The sequence below is a fragment of the Colius striatus genome, chromosome 11 (genome assembly GCF_028858725.1).
Source record: "Colius striatus isolate bColStr4 chromosome 11, bColStr4.1.hap1, whole genome shotgun sequence".
NCBI lineage: Eukaryota > Metazoa > Chordata > Aves > Coliiformes > Coliidae > Colius > Colius striatus.
This window is the reverse complement of record NC_084769.1, coordinates 361,787-389,726: the sequence shown is the minus strand read 5'-3', so window position 1 is coordinate 389,726 and position 27,940 is coordinate 361,787. Positions and strand designations below refer to the sequence as shown.

At 37.7% G+C, this 27,940-nt stretch overlaps 1 protein-coding gene across 17 annotated transcripts in view; it reads right to left on the bottom strand.

Annotated features, from left to right (window-relative positions):
* BAZ2B (bromodomain adjacent to zinc finger domain 2B) overlaps positions 1 to 27,940 on the bottom strand; it is a 127,573-nt gene that overhangs the window by 57,143 nt on the left and 42,490 nt on the right. For 15 of the 17 annotated variants that reach the window (XM_062004473.1, XM_062004485.1, XM_062004479.1 and 12 more), the window contains one exon: positions 7,563 to 7,718. In XM_062004473.1, coding sequence (XP_061860457.1) covers positions 7,563 to 7,716 — 154 coding nt within the window. In that variant the 5' untranslated portion in view covers positions 7,717 to 7,718. Of the gene's footprint in view, positions 1 to 7,562; positions 7,719 to 19,586; positions 19,786 to 27,940 lie in introns of all 17 variants that reach the window. The other 2 variants (XM_062004476.1, XM_062004482.1) reach the window with 2 other exon arrangements.

Here is a 27,940-nt window from a genome sequence, read left to right as displayed (position 1 = left end):
CATTAACAATAACTTACATCAGGCAGTTAATTTACAAGGAGTGGCAATGGCTTCTTTTAAAGTCCTCCAAACAATTTGGAACTTCCAGTTGCAGAGCAGACAGTGAGCTGCACCATTTGTCTACAAACTATCACATTATTTCTGACTGCAGTTTTCAGGACATAGTGTGCTTCATTTCTTTAAACAGCAGGCAAAAGTACCTGTTTCAACTGGTGCCCCTGCTTTTAACTTTGATATGACTAATGTCATCTGTAAGACTGTGAGGTTGGCTGGTAATATGAAAACAAGACATAATGGGTTAGAGGGGGAAAAAACAATGCATCTAAAAGAATTGGACTGTAAAAATTATAGGTAAAATGTTAGCACAGATGGAGTTGTGCACACCTCAAACACTAAGGAGAGTGAATCTAATGCAGAACGAAAAAGACATGAAAAAGGAAGTGACCACAAAGAAGTAAAAAGAAAATCTGGGCTGCTATTACACCTCAAAGGGTAGGGAAGAACAACAGAGAAGAGAGCAACCACAACACAGCAAGTCAGCGCATGTTTGCATGTTAGAGTAAGGCAAGAATTTATAACAACATAGATGAGACAAAAAACAAAGGGATGAACAGAAATTTTGTAATGCTGATGAAAGAAATGTCGTAGGAGTTTTCAGAGACAGCATGAATGTGAGGATGCAAGAAAAATCAGGGGACTCCATGACTATAAAAGCATACGTAATTAGATGATCAGAATAGCTGAAAATGGAGAGAAAAAGCAGGAAAAGTCCAATATCAGAAAACAGAATGTTCATTTGTGCCATGTTTTAATATAAAGAGCAGTTCCCCCAAAAACTTCATCCTGAGTTTAAAAACACTGTATTTTAGTTGTATGCTGAATTTAGCTCAAATGTCTTAAACTTCAGTCAGTAAATTACCACATTAAAGAGAACCCTTCTTCCACAACTGTTGTCCATACTCTAGTAGTAATACTAAATGTTCGTTACCGTCTCCTACACATTTCAATTACAAAACATCACATTACTATTTTTGTGGGTTTTTCCCTTAAACAGTAACAGCACTTGCTTCTGTCTCACAGACCACAGCGATGATTCTTAATGATGCTGATGAGCAGCAAAGCATTGCAATGTTTCATAATAGTCTGAGGACAGGTGAAGTTAAAACATCCTTTCAGCTTGTTATCAACTGTCTTCATCACACAAAAACAGAACAGGTGACTTAATACTACATTAAACATTCTTACAGCCTTTAAAATAAATATAGTGTACTACCTAACCCATTATCTCATGTGTCCAGAAAAGAGAAGTCATCAACTCTTAAATATGCATTTCGAAACATGGAAGACATAAAACATCAAGGAAAAATGGATGCAATGTCTTGTAACAACAAACTGAACTGTAATGGCTTTTTCCTCTCTCTTATTTGATGAAAACATTAACGGTCTGTCTAGCAACTAATTCTGTTTCCTTAGTTTTTGCTGTTTTAGTGTTTGTTCTTCAAGTTACTTACTGCAGATACACTCTGCATAGCAAAGTTTCATATGGAACTTCACTCCTTAATATTCTCGACTTACTTCAAATAGGTTAAATATTTTTGAGTAGAATTTGAAAGGCTGTGCTAACCACTATGAAGATAAATGACTGAATGCATTACTCCCAGCGGCAACAAGGATTTCAACAATGCTGGTCTCTTAGTAACAAGGAATGATAACTGTGAATGCCTTTGTTAATATTAATGAACTTCACGGCACAATAGAAGGTGTTCAAAAGAGCTAAAAAAGAATAAATACTTAAATAATGCCTTAAAACACAAACCATCAATGCACCAACCAGCAGCAATGCAAAAATAACATCGTATTTCTGACAATGCCAAGGGCATTCCAACTTGCACATCTAGAGAAGTGCTCAGGGTGACAGAATTGCTGTGTATTTTCCCCCTTTCTGCATTGTTAATTAATCATTACAGTGCTAACAAAATTTGCCTTCCACGTGCGTCCTAAAACCAGTAATTCTTCCAAACTCCTTGTATGCATGATTCCAAACTAACGTGTGTGTGTGATTTCCTAGTAATGGTGAATGTTCCTCAGTGCAAAAAGCTGGAAAGTATGGAAAAGGCAGGAAATGGTTTATCTGTACATAAGTGATAGTCACATATTGATCATTGATTAAAAATAGAAAAACTTTCAATTGAAGGTTCAACTGAGGCATCAAAAGTAGTTGTTAATTTAAATAAAGAGCAAATACAGAGTATCTCATTTTAAAGCACTTAAAAAAACCCAAACCCTAAAATTATAATTTTAACAACTTCTTAAAATGCTCTCATAGGAACAAGTACACAGGTAATAAACACGAATGTACCTGCAAGAACTTGGCCTTCAGCTTTCTTTCACAAATTGTGTTTTAAAAGAAGCTAGTTTTGGACTAATTTTCTAAGAAAATAAAATTTTCAAAAGAGACTGACCAAACTGCATTGTACTGAGGAAGCTGGTAGGTAATTTAGGCAAAAACACTGCATAGTTAACTTTGTGGAGTAAGAACATAAGGAACATACACAGAGCACCAACCTAATAAGCCATATTTTTAAAAGTACCAATCACATGGCACCTCTCAAAGAGGCCTGCTTTAATACAACCAGCAGGTGCTTCAATCCAATGGCTTCCTGACCCTCTAACATCCAAAAGGCAATACATTGCAACTGTTTTCCTTACAATGCTGTTTTTGCCAAATCAGTTCCTCACAAATAAAGGTAGAATTCCAAGGTCAAAGAATTGTTTTGACATTTGTGTACTCCTTATAGCAAATATTAGAATTTTAAAACATGGAAGTACTTGAGTTACAATTATTACTCTCCCCCCCGCCTTTCCTTTCCTCCTTATTTTTGCTTTTATTTTCTTCAATAACCTTGATAAATAGGGTTTGGGTTGGTTTTTTTTTTTCTTACATCTACATATTACGCTCCCAGTCCTGTCCCTAAAAGAGAGTTTAGGCAGTGGATTCCCCTGTGCTGTGCAATCCAAACACTGAGAGTGAAATCAGCTCCTAGTCTGTACAGGTAATCATGTGAAGCAGGAAGTCTAAACAAAGCTGCAGAAGTTTATAGAAGTATTGATAATAATGAAATTATAGACTGCTTCTTAACAATACATATATGAGACACTGAAATTGGGATGGACCAACCATCTTGATTTCCAAAAATCGAGAACTTGCGATGCAGACTGCATAACACTATGGGTACTCTAGTAGTATCAGAACTGGCAATTGTACTCTACTACACATCTGTGTACTCAATCTAAAAATTTGCATCATGTAAACAATTACCATCGCATTTTCCCCTCAGCATTTGAAACTGTTGTACGTTCCAGAAACTGTAAACCACCACTTTTTACAAATTCGTTTTGATTTTGGTATTGTCACTTAGCATTTGAGATCCTTAAAATCTCCAAAGTCAACAAATACCTACAAGTCTAAAATGAATTTTTTTACAAAATCAAGAGCTATAAAATAAACACTTACTACAACAGAAATTTGTTCATACAGTTTTATACTCCAGGCACCAAATCTCCTCTTTCTCAACCTTTCTTCCAGGAGCCACAGTGTCATTTTAACATAAAGACTGAGACACAAAAAATAGCAAGGGGAGGAAAATCTTTGTCACCATAAATTGGAAAATCAACTGCAAAACCGCAGACCTTCCCAATTAAAACAGTTCTGTGTACTTCTGTCCACAATTCAAACATTCTTCTGGGTCTCATTAAGGAAAAAGATTGGGCTCCAAGAAGATTGATGATTTTTGCTTTCAATGGAGCAGCTTCGATGTGGAAAAAAATATTTATTTTTAGAATTTTTTTTTTAAGTGAATGAACTCTCCTTTTTTTGAGAATTAAAAAATAAAGAAACTCTCAGGTCTGATAATATCAAAGCAATAAGACTCAACTGTCAGCTTTGAACAGTTTCACATGCTGCTATTATTGCCTCTCACAAGGATAAAACACCGGCTTATGGTATCACAGAAGCACAGAATCTTAAGGGCTAGAAGGGACCTTAAATGCTCATCCAGTGCAACCCCCCTGCCAGAGCAGCACCACCTAGAGTAGGGCACACAGGGACTCATCCAGCTGGGTTAGAATGTCCCCAGAGAAGGAGACTCCACAGCCCATCTGGGCAGCCCCTGCCAGTGCTCCCTCACCTCAACAGGGAACAAATTTTTCCTTGTGTTGCTTTGGAACCTCTTCTGTTGCAGCTTGTACCTGTTGCCCCTTGTCCTATCACAGGCCATCACTGAGAACAGCCTGGCTCCAATCCTCCTGGCACCCACCCTTTAAGTGTTTGTAAACATTCATGAGATCACCCCTCACAGTCTCCTCTCCTCCAAGCTGCAGAGCCCCAGCTCCCTCAGCCTTTCATCACAAGGGAGATGCTCTACTCCATCATCTTGGTGGCCCTGCACTAAACTCTCTCCAACAGCTCCCTGTCCTTCTGGAACTGAGGGTCCAGAACTGGACACAATATTCAAGATGTGGTCTCATGAGGGCACAGTAGAGGAGGAGCAGAACCTCTCTCCCACAGCCCTTCTAATCCACCCCAGGATGTCATTGGCCTTCTTGGCCACGAGGGCCCACTGCTGGCTCATGCTCTTCCTTCTGCCCACCAGCACCCCCAGCTCCCTTTCCCCTACACTACTCTCTAATAGTTCATTCCCCAGTCTGTACTGGTACATTGGGTTGTTCTTTCCCACATGTAAGACTCTACACTTGCCCTTGTTGAATTTAGTTAGATTTCTCTCCACTCAACTCTTCAGCCTGTCCAGGTCTCTTTCAATGGCAGAACAGCCTTCTGGGGTGTACTCATGTGAGAAATGGCTGTTGATTTATATTCTTCCAAAGTTGCTAACATTCTCATGAGGATGAACTGAAACCTCATTCCAGAGTGAATTTTCTTTTCTAATGTACCTTCCTATTTTCAGCAACAGATTAATAAGAAGAAAGCAAGTATCTGTTTACTTGATTGGAATGCTTCAATTATTCAGGAACTAGTGCTGTATTAATAAATTAAACTAACAGTATGGAATATATTCCATAATGGTTTCACACAGGTCCTTTGTCTATTTGACCTGGGAATCTGCCAAAATAATTGATTTGTAGTGTAATCTCCCTGGCAAAGCAGAAAGACTTCCAGTTACAACTCACCATGTGTTGTGAGGAACTAACAAGGTATGCAATCAAGTTTATTGCAGAGACTACTTAATAGACTATTGATTGCTGCAAAGAAAATAAATAGATGAATTGGAATAAGAAGAACCTCTCTAACAATCCATAGATTAAGATGCCTTCACCTTCTCTTAGTAAGAATAATTGTTAATTCTTAAACAATTATTTTATTAGATGCTAGAGAAATGCATTTTTATGTTTTAAGATAATTTACTTATCCAACTGAGACTGACAGACATTGGGGATTTTTTTGAACATCACAAAAGTGAGTAATATCTCAGTTTAGGAACAGGCTAGGATACTAATTTATCTTGACTACAGAATACCCTGCAAATTCAAGAGAGTTTTGACTCAATGAAACTGCTGTTTCAGCCATAGGTTGTTCATGGGAAAACCATCTTCGTCTGGCTGACAGCATAAACACTTCTGTGAAGATTCTCTAGCACAGTGGATACCTTTTCAGAGTGGATGCAATGGTAACCAAAGTGATACAAATAAAAGTAATGGGACAGTACTGATAGCGGAACTACATTCCAGCTTGGTTTTAGGAAGACTAAAGTGTCCTTGAGAAAATATGTACTTTTTTAAGATCAGATGCAGGCAGGCAAAGCATCTGACTATTAAAAAAAAAAAAACTGCTTAAAAGACATGAATATTGGAAATACTATCAATACTTAGAGTTAAACAAACCCCCAGTAACAATGAGAATAAATCCTTTAAAATTACTTTAGGAAAGGAGACACAAGATGACATGCTGTAATATCTACAATGCAAAAGGCTGCAAAGAGAGGTAAATGAATCACATGAATTCTCACTTTGGAATGGCAAATTTATAGCCCTATGTAGATGAACTCCTACTACACTCTGGGAACCACCACAGAGAACCATTTCAAATTGCATGGGCTAATGAATACAGACAAAAAGTCTTTTGGAGTTGAATTTGTAGTGGGGTGCTGAAAAATAAACCAGATTGCTATTTGTTCTGTATTAATTTTAGTTCAGAACTCTTCTGTCTGATTTTAGAGCAATTAAAATACATAGCTGAGATGTAACTCTAGTTATGCAGCCATTCTGGTTTCTATTTTTCTACCCAATGAAGTTGCACATGAAGAAATGCAAGCTGTAGTAGGGTGTCTCCTGGTTCTATGGCATCAGGGCAGTAGGGTTTTCTCCACTTTGGAGGAGACATGCTTGCTCACTCTACTGCAGGAACCAAGTCTATTCCAAAAGTACTGGACTACTGTGAATTTTAAGTGGAAAGACTTTCTATTTATCTTTCTGTGTACCTTAGATGATTCAGTAGTACTCGATCCAACAAAAAGAATGCTATGATCTGTTCTCTGAAGTGAAAAATGAAACAGTTATTTACCATTTCTCCCTCTGTTGATGACATATCCATCATTCAATTGAAATACAACTTTCATTCAAAAAAATTAGATTCTTGCAAGTAGAATCATAGAATCATAGAATGGTGGGGGTTGGAAGGGACTTTTAGAGACCATCTAGTCCAACCCCCCTGCAGAAGCAGGGTCACCTAGATCAGGTCGCATAGGAACACGCCCAGGCGGGTCTTGAAGACCTCCAAGGAAGGAGACTCCACAACCCCCCTGGGCAGCCTGGGCCAGGGCTCCCTCACTGCAACACTGAAATAGTTTTTTCTTATGTTTAAGTGGAACTTTTTGCGTTCCAGCTTCATCCCATTACCCCTTGTCCTGTTACTATCTACTATAGAAAAAAGGGATGTCCCAACCTCTTGACATCCACCCTTTAGATATTTATAAATGTTAATAAGATCACCCCTCAATCTCCTCCAGACTAAACAGCCCCAGGTCCCGCAGCCTTTCTTCGTATGAAAGATGTTCCATACTCCTGATCATCTTGGTGGCCCCGCGCTGGACTCTCTCCAGCATTTCCCTGTCCCTCCTGAGCTGAGGAGCCCAGGGCTGGACACAATTCACCTCTTCAATGTCAAGTTTTGTTTGAAGAAACTGTTCCTCCAGATATAAAAATACAGTAGGAGTTGGGTTTGAATGCTGAGAACATGATGCATATAATTAGATTTTAATCTGAAAGTAGCACAGAGTTTGCTAGATCAATCCTCACTTACAAGGCATCTTTGCAAACTGAGCATTTCTTTCACATTTGAACTAGGCAATTTTCAACCAATTTCATTCCTTTGATAAACAAGTTCTATGTAAAATGTATTCAAAATATGAATGTTGCTTAACAAAAAAACCCCAAACATTGTTTTTCAAGGCATCTGTGCAACCTTATTATATTTGACGTGCAATAATAACTACAAGTGCTGACAAACACGATAACCATGTTGCAATACGTAATTGTGTCATTTTTACCACATGTGCCAACTGTGGAACTCAGTGATGCAGCTCCTGTGGACAGGACACCTTTTGATATTGATGAAGCTACAGACGATGTAGAAGACGCTGGAGTCGAAGCAGCTGCAGTAGAGGAGACTGACGATGACGTCAACCGCTCTCCAGACTCCATATCTATAAGAGAAAAGAGAAATGACTGTCTTCTATGGCAGGAAATGGAATCATAAGGCAAGTACAAGATTGTCCACACCAACCATATCTCCAGATCTGCACTTGACTCTTGGGTAGTTCCTACAAGACCTTTGTGTTAGAGGTACATCACATGAACACCACTCAGTCACCAGATGAACCCAGCACAACTACAGTAGTAAGGGAAGTAATACTGTTGAGAATTACATTTCACTTTGAATGCCCACAGCCTCAACCAGGGCCAATGTCCACACTCTGCTCAGGTACATCATTTCAGCTCAGGCTGGCACCTTCAGCCTATGCCCTAATCAGATCACAGCTCTGCAGCTTGGTCTGTCCCCATGTCTCTGGGCTAGATCCTATGCCTCATTTTACAGCTTCCCTCCAGGCCTGCATCAGCTCTTATCTTCTGCTACTCCTCATCAGACTACAGCATGGACCCTGAGCCTGGCATATGCTTTTATTTTGTCTGGGCCCTGTGATCAGGACTGTGTGCCAGGGTCAGGAAAAGCATTGCCTGTGTCATCCTCGACTGCGAGCTTGGCCCTCCTTGCATAGCACCCCTGCTCTTGCTGCTTCCTGACAGACCCCAGCTTTAAAGAACCTCTAATGCATGCCAAAAAGTCACTATCTAGTCTCTTAATTTAGGGAAAGATCCAGCAAATACGGTGAGACAGTAGAAATATAAAACTCCTGTAGGTTGCTGGCCATTGTTTTTTTCTCCGGTGAGCTTTTCATAGAAAATAGGGCATTTGTATTTATGCTATGAACTGCCTATTTCAAAAGTTACTAGACCTATTTCACTGAACAAGCAAGTGTATGTTAAGAAAAGCATACAGTGAGATTATTAAAAATACTACTTGTGTGGAAGTAGTTTGTCAAATACTTGAAACTTCAGCCAAAAAAATGATGTCTATGCAGAGCAGCAGCAGAGTCAAAAGACTAGCTGACTCAATCTGCCATAACTGCAGTTGACAGGTGAGTCAGGATCAGAGTACAAAGAGGTGGTGAAGAAATCATTTCAGAGTCTCTTTATTATTACAAAAGAAAAGAGACTAGGCACAGTTAACTCATAACAAGGAAACTCCTGAGAAACCGGTTCTTGTTCTGAAGTCTCCTCCATCTACAGAGGCAACACCCTTCCTCAGACCCATCACAAGAAATGTGAAGCCAAGTACTAAGTGTGAATCACACAATTGCTATAAAATCTCCTCCCAGTCTTTGTAAAACAGAAGGCCAGGTACATAAGAAACACGCACTTTTCGAAATTCTATTTTAATCAATTTTAGAAAACTGATGTTAAACAGCATTTATAATCCACAGTTATGTTAAACATCACATCGAAACTGTTATCTACATCTACATTCAATAAAAATGAATCTTAAAAAGCCAAAGAAAATTAAAAAAATAAAGTCACAGAGAAACACAAAGTATGTGGAAGATACACTGTATGTACCCATTTTAACTAAATCATTACTTCCTTGTCACTAACAATTTCTATATGTGGCAATTTTTGTGTGCTGGATGAAGTCTCAGATAGCTATCAGAACAAAAGATACTACTTTCCTGAGATTAAAATTCTGCTAACTGGGGAACTGCAGTATATCACATGTGGCTGACTACCCTTTGCACAAACTGTAAAACAACCACTCTGCACAGAACAGCACGAAGAGACTTCATTGCTTTTATTCTTCACAGCCCAATGTATCACACAACATTCTCACGCAAGCAGAGGAAAAGCTTTTTTTTTTTTCCTGCAATTACACAAAAATCAACAAAAGAACTGAAAACAAGGGCTACCAAAATGCTGAGGGGACTGCAAAACCTGTCTGATGAGGAAAGGCTGCAGGACCTGAGGCTGCTCAGCCTAGAAAGGAGAAGACTGAAGGGGGGCTTATCAACCCTTATAAACACCTAAAGGGCAGGTGTCAGGAGGATGGGGTCAGTCTCTTTTCTCTGCAATCCAGTTACAGAACGAGCAGTAACAGGCACAAGCTGGAACACAGGAAGAGCCACTGGAACAGGAGCAGAAACTGATCCACTGGGGTGAGGGAGCCCTGGCCCAGGCTGCCCAGGGAGGGTGTGGAGGCTCTTTCTTGGGAGGTTTCCAAGCCCACCTGCACACATTCCTGTGCCCCCTGAGCGAGGGGAACCTGCTTTAGCAGGGGCTGGAGCTGAGTGAGCTGTGAAGTCCCTTCCAATCCCTGCTATTCTGTGATTCTGTAAACTGCTACTCCGTGGAAGCAGGCTACGAAAAAATACTCTCTATACTGTAGACTTTAATTGTTTTATGTCCATTAAACTTTATCATTATTCCTAAGGATGATAATTAAAGAAATATTTTTCATAAGGGATTATGATTTAAGTTTGTATCTACAGAGTTAAGTCTGTAGCATTTCCACATACATGTATTACTTCTTGCTCCAAAAAATGTACCATCTTCAGTACAAAGAGATCAACAAATAGACATAAACAAATATAATGAAGTAAATGTTTTAGACATGAATGACTGAACTCAGGTGAGGGCAACAGAAAGTCTTTGTACAAAAACTTATGGTTTTGTTTTATTCTGGTATTCACTGTTCTAAGAATGGCCACAGTGAATTTATGATATATATGGATGGCATAAGGGAAATTGTAAACACATCATAATGACATTATTAATCACTTGGAAAAGGGAAGGTATTTCTAAGCTTTAGGGCATTGTAGTGCATCCAAAACTCTTAATAGAGCTTCATATTTTGTTTATGTCTCCTGACATAAACATCTTGATTTCTCCAATTGTTATTCAGGGGGTCAGGGTGAATCGCTATCATTCTGTGTGTAACTAAAGTCCATCTTTACCATCTAATGTATTCTATAAATAAGCACAGTTAAGAATCATCTATAAGCAATCTGCATTTGTGTCATAAATGGGAGGATATCCTTGGTAAATCAATACCGTTTTTAATATAGAAATGTACATTTAGCTATACGTGCAACAGAAGCCATCTGTTTGAACTGGTAATACAGCATCAAGAAAGAACTGCCCTTTTAAGGCTCCCCTCATTCCTCCTCCTGCCCTTTCTCAATTTGCATGGAGGTGATGGGGAGTGTTTGGGGGAGGGTTGCTTTTTTAACCTTTAAATCAGCTGGTTGTTCAAAGGCATTAACAGAAATCTGGAATATTGGTATTTCCGAATGATTTTCCACTAAGAAATTATATTATTTTCCTAGATATATACATTCTTTTTCTTTTAAACTAAGTCAATCCTTAATTATATTTAGTTAATTACTCTAACCATAGCAGATGGCCGACTCCAAAAGAGATAATCCCCAAAACAGTCATTAGTCAGGATCAGCAATAATTACACTGTAGACCTAATACGTTCTGTTACTAAAAAAAGCCCATACCACTTACAATAGATCCATATTCTTTCTAACCTCAAGTATAAATTCAACATGTGTTCTATTTTAGTGTCTCTTACCAGTCAATACCTACGAAGAACTTTAACAACTGCTTTTTAAAATCTCGTATTTGTCAAAAGGAATTTTGAAGACAATAACTAGTGGCAAAAAAAACCCCTGTCTTTATTTTCCAGGTGTAGCAATTTATATCAGTGCCTCTCAATGCTATGACCAAAACTCCAGTTATTTTCCCAGAATTTTCCACAGTAAATAATAATCATGAATGCCATCGAACCCAAGGAGAACAGAAACAGGAGGAGGAACAAAGAAGGGACGTTATATGCCACTTTACACAAGAAAGATGCTGCCTTTTCTGCAAAAAAGCCAAGGGAAAAAATTACTAACGTTTACTCTAAGCAAGAACACTAAAAATAGGTAAAAGTTCACTAAAGGAAATGACAATCAAATAATTTTCAGATTTAAGAAGGTGAAGTTTCTTTAAACTAAATTGCCTACCGATGTCATGCTCAAAACCTTTGCTGAAATACTAACACTGAAAAAAACACACTTAAACAGGTATTAACAAATAACTCCACAGGATATTACAGTAGTATCTTGTCAATGTTAGTTGGGAGGTGTGAATACCATAAAGTGGGTTTGAAAAAATCTAAACAGTAGCCTTCCCTCCAACTTCCAGTTTAACCTCTACACTCCCGTGTATAGCTTTATTATTTCAATGACTACCTTTAACAATGAAAAAGAACTCTGAAGTGCAGGGGTAAATATATACTTCAGTCTTCTTCAATGGCCAAATGAAAATTGTAGCAACTATTTGACAGCCTACTGGAAAAAAGAGTCCTGCAACTCCCAGTCTGTGACTATTTCTTGAGTTAATGAGTGCTCCAATGCTGAAGATGTTACAGCTGCTGAATGGAAGCACATCAGTCTCTCAGAAGACAGTCCAGCTCAAAAGAGTTATTTAATCACAAATCTGAAATACGCCATTCATTTTAGAAAGTAGAATTTGATATCTATTTCTTCTCCTTGCAAGTGGGGCAGTGCCTGAAGGGCACATGTTACAAAGCAAGCAGCATGGGCTTCACACAGTGGTGTTACAAAGGCCGCGAAACCAAGAAACGCAAAAGCAGTGATGTGTCAAAAAAATAGACAAAAACAAGTATCTTGACTAAAACCTCACAGAAAAGGAAGTATAACCTCAAGTTTATTTCTTTATCTTCATTGTAGCCTGAAGTTTCACTGAAGTGGCTGTAACACTACCACGTGCTGAAGCTACCTTCAACTCCAATAATTCCATACTTCAACAGGTGCCTAACAAAAGAGTTTATCTTCCCTCTACATTCTACATCCTAATTTTCCCTCCAAGATGAATATTTCCCCTTCAGTGAAGAAAGCCTGAATACACTTTATTTTGTGAGAACCTGGTGAGAAATGCTTTTTCTACCTAAGTCACTATTCATTAAGTTAAATGAGAATCCATATCATACTTAAGTGACACAGTCATTCACAGGATAATTCTGACAAGTTTCTTCAAGCCTGATGACACGGAAGTGTGTTGCAGTCAGTATTTGTTAGCTTGGTAAATACCACCACTGAGAATATTAAGAGCGTGTCCGGGATTTGAGAGGGCTGATGTTCCCCAAAGCCACAAATAGCCTGCCCAGGGTGTCCCCTTGCAGTGGGGGATCCTCCACATGGGGACAAGGGAAAGAGGGTAACTAACTTCTGTCACTGCCTAACAGTAGCTGACATACCAGGGTTTTAGGACATCACTTTCTAATCTTTTTAATATGAATACCTAGCTATATGCTGCTTGGTGACATATCTACCTCCTGATTTTGTTCTCTCTCAAAGTGAAAGGAAGAAAAGGAGAAAATAAAAGTTTGAAAAAATGAACAACGTATTTCAGTTGAGCACAATTTCTTACCCATAGTTATATATCATAGATAACAACGAAAGGAACACTAACTACAAAATAAACTCTCTTAAAATGAAATTGTAAACAGGTGAAAGAATCACATTCATGGTGAGGCTCCATAAATCACATTGTAGCTTTCTGACCTTGCCTAGGACAGTGCAGCAAATGAGGTGGCTGACAGAAGTCGAGCAAATGTTGCAGCAGTTAACCAAGTTGCTTCTTCAGGGAATTCTGGGGCAAAATTTCTTCAGGAGTCACATTTTAGGAACTTCTGGTGGCCTGCTGTGGACAGCAACACTGGCACCAGGAACAGTTTGTTTCTGTCAGCTGTACCTGTCAGCATGACTAGTGCTTTCTGTGTCTTGTACCTGTGTCCTACAGCTGAGCGAGCTCAGCCAGCGCTGGAGACACAGCTACAGCTCAGACACAAGCAGGCTGCAGCACAGCTCCATGGGGCTGACAACTGTGCAAGGACAGTGATCACGCACCGGAGGCTCTCAGCAACTGTCTCATGCACATCAGACAGCTCAACCTGAGAAAATCTCTCCTGGATTTGCTCAACTCTGGACCAATATGTTCTATTTATCAAGATGAAGCAAGCTCAAATAAGCAATGATAGTTTCTTGCACTGTCATACAAACAGTTGGTAAAGATTACTAGTAGCTATTTGGTATCTGACTTTTCAATACAAAACACCTGGGAGAAAAAAAGTAAAAATAAAAAGATTTCCATACTTTGTTCTGTTCTATTTAATCTGACAATGTTCACGCTGAAAATGAGCAGCTGTCCAAGGTCTGGGATGTTAAAGCAACTGCTCTTCTTTCAGCAAAGGACTTTTAATTAAACCTAATTATCTTAGGAAAGTAAGCTATTTTTAAATAAACACAGAAGTGACTCACTTAAGTCTTAAAACATAATTCTAAATGTTATTGAAATTTGACTGAAAAGTGTTCTATTTTTAAATGCAAGTGGAAACAAGTGTTTAGGGTAGCTAGCTACTGTAAGTAATCTCTTTTTTAAAATTGTTTCTGTTTTGATGTGTTTATAAAGTTGTGTGTATAGTATTTAACAGTCTATTACCTAACAATCTATTATCTGAACAAACACATTTATGTCCAGTGAAAATATCCAAATTATGCAATGCTGTGCTGCTCTACTGAATGGAGTTCAAGTAATGCACCTTCAAGAAAGTAAGTTTAGATATCTACTTCTGAGTTCTGAAAGCCCACTGTCAACCGATTACCTTAATATTTCATATTTATACTTCATACAAATTCCTGCCCTCATAACTGTGATTAGTACTGTACAAAACATTTTCCATTGCCAGCTCTATGACCGAAAGAAATGTCACCAAGAAAAAAAAACTTCACCTTTCAGACTAACACTCCAAAAGACAGGGGTGAGGCAGGGATGGGGTGGAGGCACGACAACCAGTACATTCTGAAATATAAACCAAAAAATAGTATCTTCTAATATTTTTTCTTTTAGGAAATCTTAGAATTGTAAGTTAACCTCCACTTCTGCTACATTTACCTAAACAACTGCATAACAGCACCAAATCAATATAAGACAAAAAGCAATCTATGAAAACTCTTCTAATTCAAGTTAACAGTAATACATAAACAGTTGATTTTAGAGTAAGTCTTGACATGAATTTTCTTTAGTACTATGTAACAGCATTTACTATTAAAGAGTCAAACAGCATAAAGCAAGTGTTGCTAGCAGATGGGTGTTCTTGACCATTGTATGATTCATCTTTAATTTTCTATTCCATTTCCGTATCCCTAATGAGCATTGTATTTTATGAAACAGCATGTCACAAATAAAACATTATATTAATTGAAAATTCAGTCTTCAAAATATCTGTTAAAACTCAACCTGTATTAAGGAAAATCCCCACAAAGCACTACCATCTTTCAAATGTCAAAATATGTGTTTATTTTAAATAAATTCCACTAAAAAATAGCTCAATAAATGTTTTCTTTTCCATCTCAAAATATGTTTATCTCCTACCAATAAACACTGAGCGGTATATTTGCACAAGATAGTAACTCCAAGCATTTGAACTCTTTTACAACCATTCTGGAGCAGATACAGATTGGAAATACAATACAGAAGAGAAATACACACCGTGGCCAAGAAGTTCCAAATCGAGACAGCTGAATGTCTTTTTCTGTGCTTTTCCAAAGCCTGACTTCCAATCTGTCAGAAATAGTTTCTGCTTTTCTGCTGACTTTTCGTCATTCAAACTTAGTTACGGTTTACCCATTGTATTGTGCAGCTCTTCCCATGGTTCAAAAGCCAGACTTCATTTCCTCAAGCTGAAAATCTCGGCTTAGCTCCAATCACAGGTGCCAGCATGGCTTGAAAAAAAACTTAAGACAGGAAATGCCTTGCTGAACTTTTGAGGACAAAAGCTGCCACCAGCTTGTCTGTTCCCATGTTAAAATCTACACTTGTGCCAAGGATGCTGGTTGATAATTCCATAACTGAACCTTGCCTAACTTTACCAAAGAACAACAAAAGGTACTAAAACACAGGCTAACATTGTAAAACCTAATGAATCTGGCCCTAGTATACATGTATAAAAACTCTTGGAAAAACTCACTACAAACAACATATTCTGCCTACCTGGTATTATTTTGCTTCATGTTGGGGTAAAATAGCACATTAAAAAAAAAAGTGGGTAGAGAAAATTTCAATCCAAACAGTTAAACCTGAAAAGTGTAAGCTAAGGGATAGAGAAATTTTGGGAAGGAATAACTACAAACCTAGACATCAATTTGTGTATGTGAACTCCACTCAGAAGCAGTTCATAGGCACTCCCCTGCAAATCTTTCCAAGATTAAAGATGCAGTGAAAATAATTCCTGTACACCCTGAAGTTCTAAACTTAGAGACTATCATAATACTTCATCTACTCCAACAACTAAGAAGGGACTAGATGTTAAACTATATCATAAATCATCTAGAATCTATATTAGCTGCTGCTTCTCAAGATTCGTCATCCTAACAATTTCAGATACTACTTACTCCTTCACAGATTGCTAAAACTGAAAGAAAAGCAAACTCTGCACCAGTCACACACTTTGCATTGGGTCCTGATTTTGTTTTCAAACAGCATCAGCCTTATTCTCATGATTCTAATATTAATAATGTTTTACATTTAAACAAAAAGAGAAAAAGCCAAACATCTAAATTGTACATTCAGTTCCCTCATGCCAGTGAAGCCTAGTTTTAGTCCACATAATAGTGAACAAGTCTATCAGCCTTTCGTGTCATTTTGGCATCTTGACTAAAACACTTATCATTGAGGAATGCTAATTCCTTAGTTTTGAACTCTTAAAACACCTTGTGGTGTCATCTAGCAGGAATGCAATCATTCCCACTTATAGTTTGAGCCAGCAAGGCTGAGATACTGATAAATGGTTTCCATGTTTTCACGTTGTTCCACTCATGTAGTTGTCTGCAAAACCAGAACCAGTTCTAGAAGGAACTATTCTGTGCTATGCCAGCAAGTGATTTAGGTCAGTTTCACCACTGTTATCCACCCTCTTTTCCAAAACATTTATCTTAGGTTATTTGTTTCTTTCAGTTTTCAAGGAATGATTATATGCTTTTTAAAATTTGATACATTTAAGCAAAACAAAACAAACAAACCCATAACAAATAATAAAAACATACACAGATGAGTGCACTGAAACTGAAGTTTACCTAAACACAGTAACCAGAAGGAGTAATAATGGGGTTGTTATGATACAAAGAAATAAAACCAAGACTCAACAGAAGTCACAACGGCTACTATCAAGTCAGAAGGCTATTCCTTGCTGTTCATGGTATTGTTCCTACAAACCGAGCAGATGCAAATCTGACATCTCAGTGTTATTTTACAGACTTGAAGGCAGTGGTTAGACATTAAAAATCTGACAGATTGCACTTCTTATTTGCACGTAGTGGAGAGAAAGATAGTAAACTATCTACATTTCCACCTACAAAATCAAAAGTAGATGTTATTATTAAATTTCAGACTTCTAAAAAAGTCACACACTAAACGTATTTTCCTACACTATAAAGACGACTAGTTAAAATACTGGAGTACGTTTTAGCTGTATCAGGTGTCGTTTTTCTTGGAAAAGCATGGTAATAATTTAAAGATTAACCACAAGACACAGTATTCCCATAAACCATTCTTTCAAAATATAAAGGCGCTCTTCAAAGGCAAGCTGCTACATCGCAGTCACGTTATGGGTAACACATAAACCTATAGCTCTTTTGCAGAGTGAGGAAGAAGGAAGCCTAAGCAGACCCAATTCCTGCCACGCAGCATTCACCTTCAGAGTATGGCAACAAGTACTGCACAGTGATGGCCTATGGCTGCACCCTGGATTAGGATCTGCCCTTGTCCGCACAGCAAGAGCTCAACTCAATTGCAGCAGTCCCCCTACTTCCCTCTCCTTTGTGGAACACAGGATTGACATGAACTGAAAGGAGGCCCACAAACTGGTAGCTCCAGCAGCACCCAGCAGGGCTGTTTGTCCTGTTTTACTGGAGTCCTGACTCCCGAGTCCAGTACAAGAAGCCAGCTAGCCAGTGAGGGTGTGCGAGCCTGCTGGGAGACAACACGGACATTTTGCTGGCACTCAAATTAGTTGACATTGTCAATATTAACCATTATTGTAACTCATTTAGAGCATGAAATTATGTAAAATTTTATCTAGTAACAGGAACAATTCTGTATTTTGTCAAAAGAAATAATGGGATTTTGTTTCCTAAGAGGGTTTAGTGTAGAACAGTACTCCAGGTCACTGGTCTTTCCAATTAAATAGTCAGTGTTAAGGGGCTATCTCATGAAACCTTTATTTTACAGTGAATGCTCCTAAAATGAAGTGTTAAGAATGTTGACTGGTACTCACTTCCTCAGTATTTCTCAGAATATACAGGTAGAGTATTTTGGGGGAAAAAATAGTGCAAATCAACAGTTTCCAAATACGGGGTCTTCACCATCACCTGAGAAGAGGAGCACTTTAACAAATTAACGTAGGTTGAACATCTCTTCTTTTCTTTCCCAGAGCATTTTTGCTGCCTTATTTCCCTCAAAACAGACCTGCACCTACATGTTCCAGCCATTCAATTGTCTACATCCTTGTCTCTCTGTAAAACAACCCACGTGAACTAACAGGTCAAGCATCTCCAAAAATCTTTTTATACCTCAAGCTGGAGGAATACTGTCTCTCTCACCTACTTATTTTTCTTGTAATGTGAAGAAATATAGATTTGTGGTATAAACTATCTACTTTACAAGTTCTCTAATAATAGCTGTTTAATTTGAAAACATCTATTTTCTATCTACTATGAAAATAATCTGTTTCTTTTAATTAAACCATGATTTTCCTCCAGATTTCACTTTCGTTCCAGTACCTGTCAACACAGGGGATATCTCCCATTACTAAATGAAACCATCTATAATTTTATTTACATTGTAAGATATTATAAGAGAAAAAGTGGATATTTTGAAGAGCGATGATGATTTTCGTTAGGAATTCACTACATGGATTTTTTCATCCTCTAACTAGCTTAACAAAAAGGGAAAAAAGGAGAAAAGAAAAAAAATAGGAAAGAGAAATAACAAGAAGTCTTTGGTATCAAAAGCACAATCATACGTTGATATGGATTGATACTGGAACTGTAAAATTCACCTTAGCACCTCTCTAGACTTTCAGAAAATAACCAAGAACATGAATTCATGTATTATTATTATTATCCACACAGTACATTAGTAATGTTTATCACAGCACATATAACTCTCGTGCAAATTCTATGTCATTTATACTAGTGTCCTTAAAGATCAACTTTTTTTAAAAAAAAATCATCGTAGATGCAAATTAACACAACCAACAAAGACCAAAAAATGCACTGCAAGGAGCAAAATAAAACTGGACCGGTACAGTGAATGATAACAGTCACACCCACCTAGTCCTCATCAGAAAGAGATGAGAAATTTCTTGAAGTAAAAATAATGCATCAAGTATAAGACAGACAGAAACAGTACAACATTTCCTATACATATAAGAAAAGCTGCCAAAAAAGCTGTTTTATTTAAAAACTGAATTTGTCATGAAACAATTCTGCAAGTGATTAAAATAATCTATGAAATACTAATATTTCAGAATGTGCAGGAAATGCATTTGACATCATTGTATTTCTCCAGTGAGTATTCATCAGAATTCTTCATAAAGTTAATACTAGTTGTCTAACATCTAAACAGACTTTAAGAGGTTTATTTAAATCTCATGCAAAGCAGATGTATTTGCTCATCACTACTATTAGATAAGCATTACACAAAAACAGCAGTTGTCTCAAAATATCAAAAGGTTGAAAGTTGCAACTCTATATATTCTTTCTTCAATCTATAAACATTTCAAACTATTAACCTGGGGCAGAAGGGGGGAAGAGGGAGGGAGGGAAGCACAGAAGGAAAGCACTGAACACATGGCATTAGAGAATAATAGATACAGAACATTAACAGCTTACTGTGGAGAGTGGTTTAATCAGGAAGTAGCCATTATCCTGTCGCTACAGAGCAATGACAGCACTCCAAAACAACAAGATGTGGTTTTGGTGGTGTTTGTTGTTGGGGTTTCTTTTCAGTCAAGGAATAAAGAGCGCATGCTATCGTGCCCAAGCTTTGCTGAGCCCAAAGGTCGACAGATGTCCCTTGTCAAAAGCTACCCTGAAAACGAAATTCAAGCAAGCATTTACAAAGCTGTATTAGAGGAAGCATCTAAAATCTACCACAACCTCCCTCTGTGTTACACACAAAACATGGCTGTCTTATTCAGAGATTAGCAATTATTGTAATGAGATACTGTCGGAGAGGGTCAAATAGTACTTCCTGCAGTTTACACATCTTGATTTCCTGGTAAACAAACTGGAAGGCAGGTGGAGCACTGAGATCACTTGTAAACACCCATACTCACATGACCAAAAACAACCCAGGTGAAGCATGCAGTTTTAACAAAATGTGTATCTGTATTTCAATTACGTGAGGCAACAAGGTAGCAGAAAACAAAAATAACTGAACCATGAAGGAAATTTTTTCCACAGTTAACTAGTCATCAAGGACCTATTTTTTTGTTTTCTTTAAGCCAAGCCCAAGAAAAGTTGGGGTTTTTTAAATGGTGCTTACGTACACAACAGAACAAAACTGCTCACAAAGTTCTTTTGGTTATGAAAAAGTGTTATGGAATGATAACCTGAATCAACCTTGGAAAAACCTGAAACTGAGAAAAACAAATGGTAATCACTGTGTTCAAAATTTAAGCATCAATTTCAAAAAAGCACAAATACATCCAACAACAATATTCAGAAGTTACCAGAATTAACTTACTAAACACAATTTTAAAACACAAAAACCCAAAATGCTTTTTTTTTCTTAAACTAACACTTTTCCTCCTCAAAAAGATTAGTCACATACAGACTAGGCACGTGGCAGTGATCCAAGTTAAGAAAGTCAGTTTCCTACCTAAAATCTTTTGAAAAATTAATTTCACCAAGTTCCAATTTAAAAATCAGATTTTCAAAGTGGAACTCAAAGGGCCCTATGCTATTATGAAGACAAAAAGGAAAAAAAGAAAAAACACAGTCCCAAACAAATACACACACTCCTCCCATAAAATAATCCCTAACGGAAAAAAAACCCAAAACACTCACTACTTCCAAGCAACTACAGTGAAGTACTCGGTCCACTGATAGAAGACATAATTTCATTAAGAGATAAATACAGTCAATGCAACAAGTCAATGCAAGTGAAACTGCTATAGTGCCCTAAAACAACAGCACATGAGCATAAACTTTAGTATATAATAAGATTCTTTACATACTAGTGGCAATATGCAAAGGGCGAGAGGGGCACAGGGAATGGATCAATCAATTAATTCTCCCTCTCTTGGGAACTCAGCAGCATGAAACAAAATGACCTAGAGAATACATCACAGAAATATGTCTTTGGAAACAAACCAAGGAACAGAACAAAAAAGAAATAACCACAAATTTGCAGTCAATACGAAACTAGGTGAGAGTGTAGATCTGCATAACAGCAGGATGGTTCTTCAGAGGGTCCTGGCCACGCTGGAGCCATGGGCCAAAGGCAATGGGATGAGGTTGCCCAAAGTCAAGGGCTGGGACCTGCACTTGGGCCACTTCAACCCCAGGAAATGATCCAGGCTGAGGCAGAAGAGCTGGAAAGCTGTTGGAAGGGTTGAGGGAATGGGGGTGTTCAGCCTGGAGAAGAGGAGGCTGAGGGGTGACAGGAGCACTCTCTAACTCCCTCACAGGAGATTGTGATGAGCTGGGAGTGTTTTCTTCTCCCCTGTAACAAGTGACAGGACAGGAGGAAATGGCCTCCAGTTGCCCCAGGTGAGGTTGAGGTTGGAGCTGAGGCAGAACTGTTTCCCTGAGAGGGGTGTCAGCCCCTGTGCCAGGCTGCCCAGGGAGCTGGGGGAGTGCCCAGCCCTGGAGGGATCCCAAAGGAGCGGAGCTGAGGGCTACGGGTTAGTGGTGGGCTTGGCAGGGTGAGGGGAGGGGTGGGATTTCATGATCTTCAAGGTCTTTTCCAACCAAAATACTACAAATACATTGCAGTCACTTTTCACATTAAGCTCAAGAAAGGAACATAGGAAGGACATATGATTAATTCTCTTAAGTAAAAGCACATCAAAACTTTGGCATTTCATTCATTTAGTTTTCTACTGTTACTCATCTTGGCAGACAACATATAATGTTTCTGAAGAAAATGGTAAAAATCTAAACTATCAATTGAGAAAAGCTTTCTGCAAAGACAAGGAGTATCAGGAGAACTCTTCACATTACTCTTAAAATAGCTTTAAAAAGCAATGTATGCTGCACTTAATCTGGGTAAGTTTGGTACTAGTATCACTGCAAATAAGCTCTCATGAGAAGATTTAGGAGAACACAAGCTGAAGTCTCAACCTGGGAATTATTCTGCATTTCAGATATCTGCATACTAAAATACAGCCACAGCGAATTTGAGTCTTATAGGACTCAGAAAGAAATCATGTTCAATAATTCTACACATTAAAATATGAATTCATAAAAAAATTATTTCAGACGTTATTGCTCACGTGAAAAATGCTTACTGAGGAAATGGTGGTCCACATACAGAAACCAATGAAGGAGAGGGAAACAGAAACATTAACAGCTGTACCTTAAATACACACTACCATGCGCCCTCATAAAATGGCATAGAGGCAATCTGTGGAACCCAAATAAAGTGCTGATCTTTCAGGGAGATATTTCTCTAAAAAGAGCATCAGATTCTGTATAGCAAATCCTGAATATGGGTCACCAATACATACAGTAACAGTGAGTAATACAGCAAAGTGTTCTTTATTGAGATTTCGAACATTGCCCAGAGGAATTAAATCCATGGTCACAAAGAAAATACAGTGACACAGTTTTACAATATCTTCAGGGATGGGGATTCCATCATCTCCCTGGGCAGCCTGGGACAGGGGTTGACAACCCTCTCAGGGAAAAAGTTCTTCCTCAGCTCAAATAAAAACCTCCCCTGGTGTAACGTGAGGCTGTTACCTCTTGTCCTGTCACTCATTTCTGGGAAGAAGAGACCGACCCCCAGCTCACTGCAGCCTCCTGTTAGGGAGTTGCAGAGAGTGCTCCTGTCTCCCCTCAGTCTCCTTTTCTTCAGGCTGAAAATCCTCATTCCCTCAGCTGCTTCCCAGCACACTTGTGCTCCAGCCCCTTCCCCAGCTCCACTGCCCATGTCTGGACATGCTGTATGCAATCTCTACGCAGCCTCTAGTGAATGCCAACAAAGCCAGAGATCTATATTTTGCAACATACCTTGATGCAAATACCAAAATTGCCGAAAGAAACACACATTGCTTAACAGCAGAAACAGTTGCCTAAATTAGTAAACATCTATGAACATAAACATAGTATCTAAATCCAGCATATCAATGAATACAACCTGCAGCAATGGTTTTGGAGAGTAAGAACACCCTAAAATCACCTCTGTAGTGCATTAAATCAATACATTTCTGAGTTTTTCTGAGTTTCACATGCAGTACTAGTCTATCTTCTGCTTCTAGCAATTTTAGCTGGAATCCTTTGACTCTAGCTGCGTGGATAAACAAGGAGGGGACAAAAGGGACAATTCACTACCCACAGAAACAATTTTCTGGGATGGGACACCAAAAGTTCTAAATAATATTATTACTCAAGAAAAATTAACAACTTAATAAAAGTGACCTCCAACTAAATTTCAAAATGGGGGAGGTGAGGGAGACAGACACACCAACCAACCAGTCTTCTTCCTCATACTCAGTCTATGCCAAAAGTCCCAACCACCTTTTCTTCTTAAGAGCCCTTCACAATATGGCAAACCAAAGCAAGTCCTATCTGTGACCCTACTGGCTAGACTCTGATAACATTCACAAGCTTCAATATATTTTTTTCCCCCACACACATCATTCTTGGGTTCCACCGTTACACAGTGTAACACTAGATGTTGAAATTGGTCTCCACATTTGAAAACATTAAGACACTGCAAGAGATGGATTATCTCATTTTGGTCAGTTCCTTGTCACCACCACTGACTAAACCAACCAATCTTTAAAAGCTATCATCTGACACTAAGTGATTTGCATCCTTATACCGGTTATAGCCCAACCAAAGCAGAGGGAAAGGTGTTTCCTCTACCAAGGAGATAAGAAGATGCAGAAATCTTCTTTGTTGTAGCTCCTCCATATTCTAGTTGCATATATTGGTTATGTTGCTCATGATTTTAAAGGCACTTTGGTCCTCATTGAATTACCAAACACCTGGACCTTTCATTTATAAATTTGATCTTGAAAATAGTAACTTAGAATTGGAATACAGTAGCTGCCACGAAACTATCACTCCATCACTATCACATATTCTACTGTTATTAAACATGCCTCTAACAAACTCCTGGCAAGAATAAAAGGTATGTAAGAGTCACTCAAATGAGAACCCAGAAAGCCAGTTTGATCCTTACATTACTAGAGTGACCGAAAGCATTCTTCATGTTGGCTAGAACTAATGACAAAACTACTCACAATCCAAAATTATCCTTGATTTATTTTTGCTACTACATTTCAACCCACAAAGCTTATACATGAAATAAATTCTGAATAGCACAAAAGAATACCTGAACTAAATCATTTCAGTGCATTTTCATTTTTGTGCAAAGCCTTCCTGTATGCTGCTCCTCACTTTGAGTATTCTGTTTGTCAAAATGTCTTAGTATTACACAAACAGTAGTTTTAACTAGCAACTTGGAAACAAAAGAAAGTGAAGCACACAGGCATCGTAAGGAACCCACTGTCCTTTGAACCGTGTTATTTCATAACAAAGCTGATGTATCTTACAGTAAACAGATTTGCAGTATATTTTTCAGTATATTCTATTCAACTATAAAGAGCAACTCACGCTTGATGAGATTTGAGATTGTGTTTGTTTCAAGGTTTTTTTATACATTACTATCAACCATTTACAAAAGCACTACTGAAACAAATATTCTTCTAGTTAAATTTGTAGTTTTGACATGGTAAATTCAATATTAGCTGTTATTTAGGGCAAACTGAAGGTTCTGGAGAAAATATCACATAAGTAGCAAACATGGCAACTCAATGCACAGAAAGGCAGGGTTAAACTTCTGTTTTCCATTAAAATAATCATTCATTTACAACTTTACTGGAAAACATTTTTTAAAATATTTTGAAAATACATTTTTCAGAAGTTTTAAAAGGTTGAAACAACTATAAATACCTGTTTTTACTCTATCGTCTTAATATACACATACACACAGAGATCCTTTGAGAATACAATATTCATTTTGCTGCAGAAGAACAGACATTGCATAACAATGAGATTTGCTAATGAAATCAGCCATCAACCTGGAATACATATGTATTAAACCAAGACCTCGGTGTCATTTTCTTTTTGCATCATTTGTTCTTTCTTTCATTTTTTTCCGACCTTTCAATATCTTGTCCTCTTCCTGGTTTAACTGCTTCAAGTACAGCAATACTGCAGGACATCTTGTTAACACCGTATGTACAACACATTTTATTTTACAGAATTTGTTTTTCTGTTTATTGCTAAATGTGGATTGTAATTGCATGGGTTCTATCAACATTGTTAACATAGCTTTGAAAGAAAAATCAATGGGTACTAAGAAGACAAAGGAGTTCTACTTCTCTGTAAACCAGAAAGAATATCTAGTAAAAATTGTGACACTTGGAACAAACTGTATCTTCACAGCTAAAGTTGCACATCTATTAATAAAAGAATTTAATACACAAATATCATATTTTTCTAAAATCTCCTCTGTATTTACCCAATGATCAAAGAGGAATAGAATTTAGAACCATTACATGAATAGAAGTGTAATTACTTTGCATGAACACACAAAATCATCATGAAACCAAGTAAAACAATACATCAAGTTCAGTAACATCAGTTACACAAAATATTTTACTGAGAAAAGGTTAATACTGAATGGAATTTTTTCTTCCACTACTCAAAGCTGACCATAACAATGAAAAGCATTACAAAAGTACTTAAAATATTTTTCTCTCTCACTATACCAATATTTTGTTGCGAGGGAAATACACTGCCTTATACTTTGTGGCTAAAAAGCAAGCTATTTACACCCTTAGCTCCCCGAGTATCAAAACTACGTTTTGAATTCACATCAAAACTATTAAAATTGATAATACGGTCCACAATTGTTTTCCACTGTTTTCATTTTAGGGTTTATTAATTTTAATAACAGGAACGGTATATTGTTACTATAATGCCACTATCAAGTTTGTGTCATTGTTGATAAGCTCCAAAGTCATATGAAAACTAATATGAATCCATGGCAAATAAATGTTTGTTGGCCTGTTTGGTAGGGCTGTGAGGTTTGGGTTGTTGGGGGTGGGGGGAAGAGCACAGTGACAGGATGGTCATTTACTCATTTTTGCCTTTCTTTTTCAACTAACACACCAAAATCCTAATTCCATGAAGATAAACCACCAATTAATTACTTTTAGTACACCGAAATTGCATACAGACCTTCCCAATAAATGGAAGTAATTTGTGATTTATTTTTTCATTTTATCTTTAGGGCGTAAGGAAGTCATTCAGTCATTCTATAGTTACAATAGCAATCACGACACCAAAGAAACAGAAAGCACAAGACATTACTGAAAAGTAGAGGAGAAAAATAATTAAATGTCTGAAAATGGACTTAATCATCCCTGGAGATGGCCACATCAAATCATCACTATACAAGGCAGGAAAAATACCACTAAAGTGCTGGACATAATAATTAGCTAACTCAAACCAGAAACATTTCTGTAACTCTCTTCATCTGTGCTCCAATTCTTCCTTTTTAAATTAACAAGGACTTACATCACTGAGAGCTATGAAAGCATATAACATAGCCTTGGTTTTCCTTCCATTTTTCTCAGTTTGAAAGATATGTGGCTTCACAATATATACACCCAGGTATATGTCCTTACTCTCATTTGTGCATTGCAATGTCCTAAAGAAAAGATATATGAAAACTATCTTCAAACACGTGCCATGAAAAATGCTTCTGCTTCAATTACAAAGCATATGTCCTGCCACAAAAAAAAAAACAAAACCATCCATGTTACATCTCAAAATGACTGAAACTGAATAGAGAGGGGCACAGTTAATTATAGTGGGCTCACCTTTAAAAGCAAAGACTATACAACCTCCAGGGCTGCAAAGAAAGAGACTCTAATGCGATAACCTTGACCCTTGAAAGTGCTGGGTCATTCTCTTCTGTGATGAACAGTGATTGCTTTCTGTAATTCTAACAATTGTCAAGTAGGCTAAGGAGTGTGGCTGGTAGGTGATAGTTGTGAAATGCTCGCACTTTTAGCAATGACTTATTACCCTGTAATATAGGTCAATTGTCCAATCGAGCATCTTCTACAAGATGTTTCAGGCTCTTGAAGCCATATACTGTAATAACTGACATCAATGGCACCTAACTGGTGACACTAGGCAACCATGCATGTATCTTAAGTACAGTATATTGAAACTCCACAACTTGCACAACGTGGCATAAATTTCATTAAGAGGAGTGAATAAGAATATAGAAATCAGTTACTCCACAGATAAAAGTGAATGCTCATTCTGTTCACATAGATTCATCACCATATAAGAACAGAGATGAAACTTTATCAATGGTACACAGAATTAGATGCTGCCAGGGGATAAGAGACACCTGGATTTTTATCAATAAAGAAAAAAACCACAAAAACAAACCACTCCAAAACCCCCAAAACATTAACTTGGAAAAGAGACTTAATTCAAAACCATTTTTATCCTCTCTGGACTAAGCAGAAATAGCTTCTTCAATATACAGTATAATACTCTGTATTTTGCTGGAATAAATCACACAGATACAGATGTCCACAGTACAAAACATACTCTCAAAACCAACACTCTTCAATTTACTGTGGTTTTTGTTGTGGTTCAAAATCGTATTTCAGAAAATTAACAGTTCACACATACAGTTTTAGTATTGTGCTGTACTAGTAGTCATATCTATGTACACAAACACGTGCCTTTACTTTCAATAACATATAATGCTTAGCTAAAAGCTGTTCCTGGCACTTCATGCAGAAATTCCAAGCATCCTTCAAAGCTTACTTTAAAAAAAAATCTAGCAGTGAAGCATGCTTATGTTTTTTCATAATGAAATACCCCAAACTGTATTAAATTATGATGACTACTATTTATCTGCTTTCAGTGACTAGAAGTGGAGGACGATTTACTAAAGCACAGGAGGAAGTCCTGAA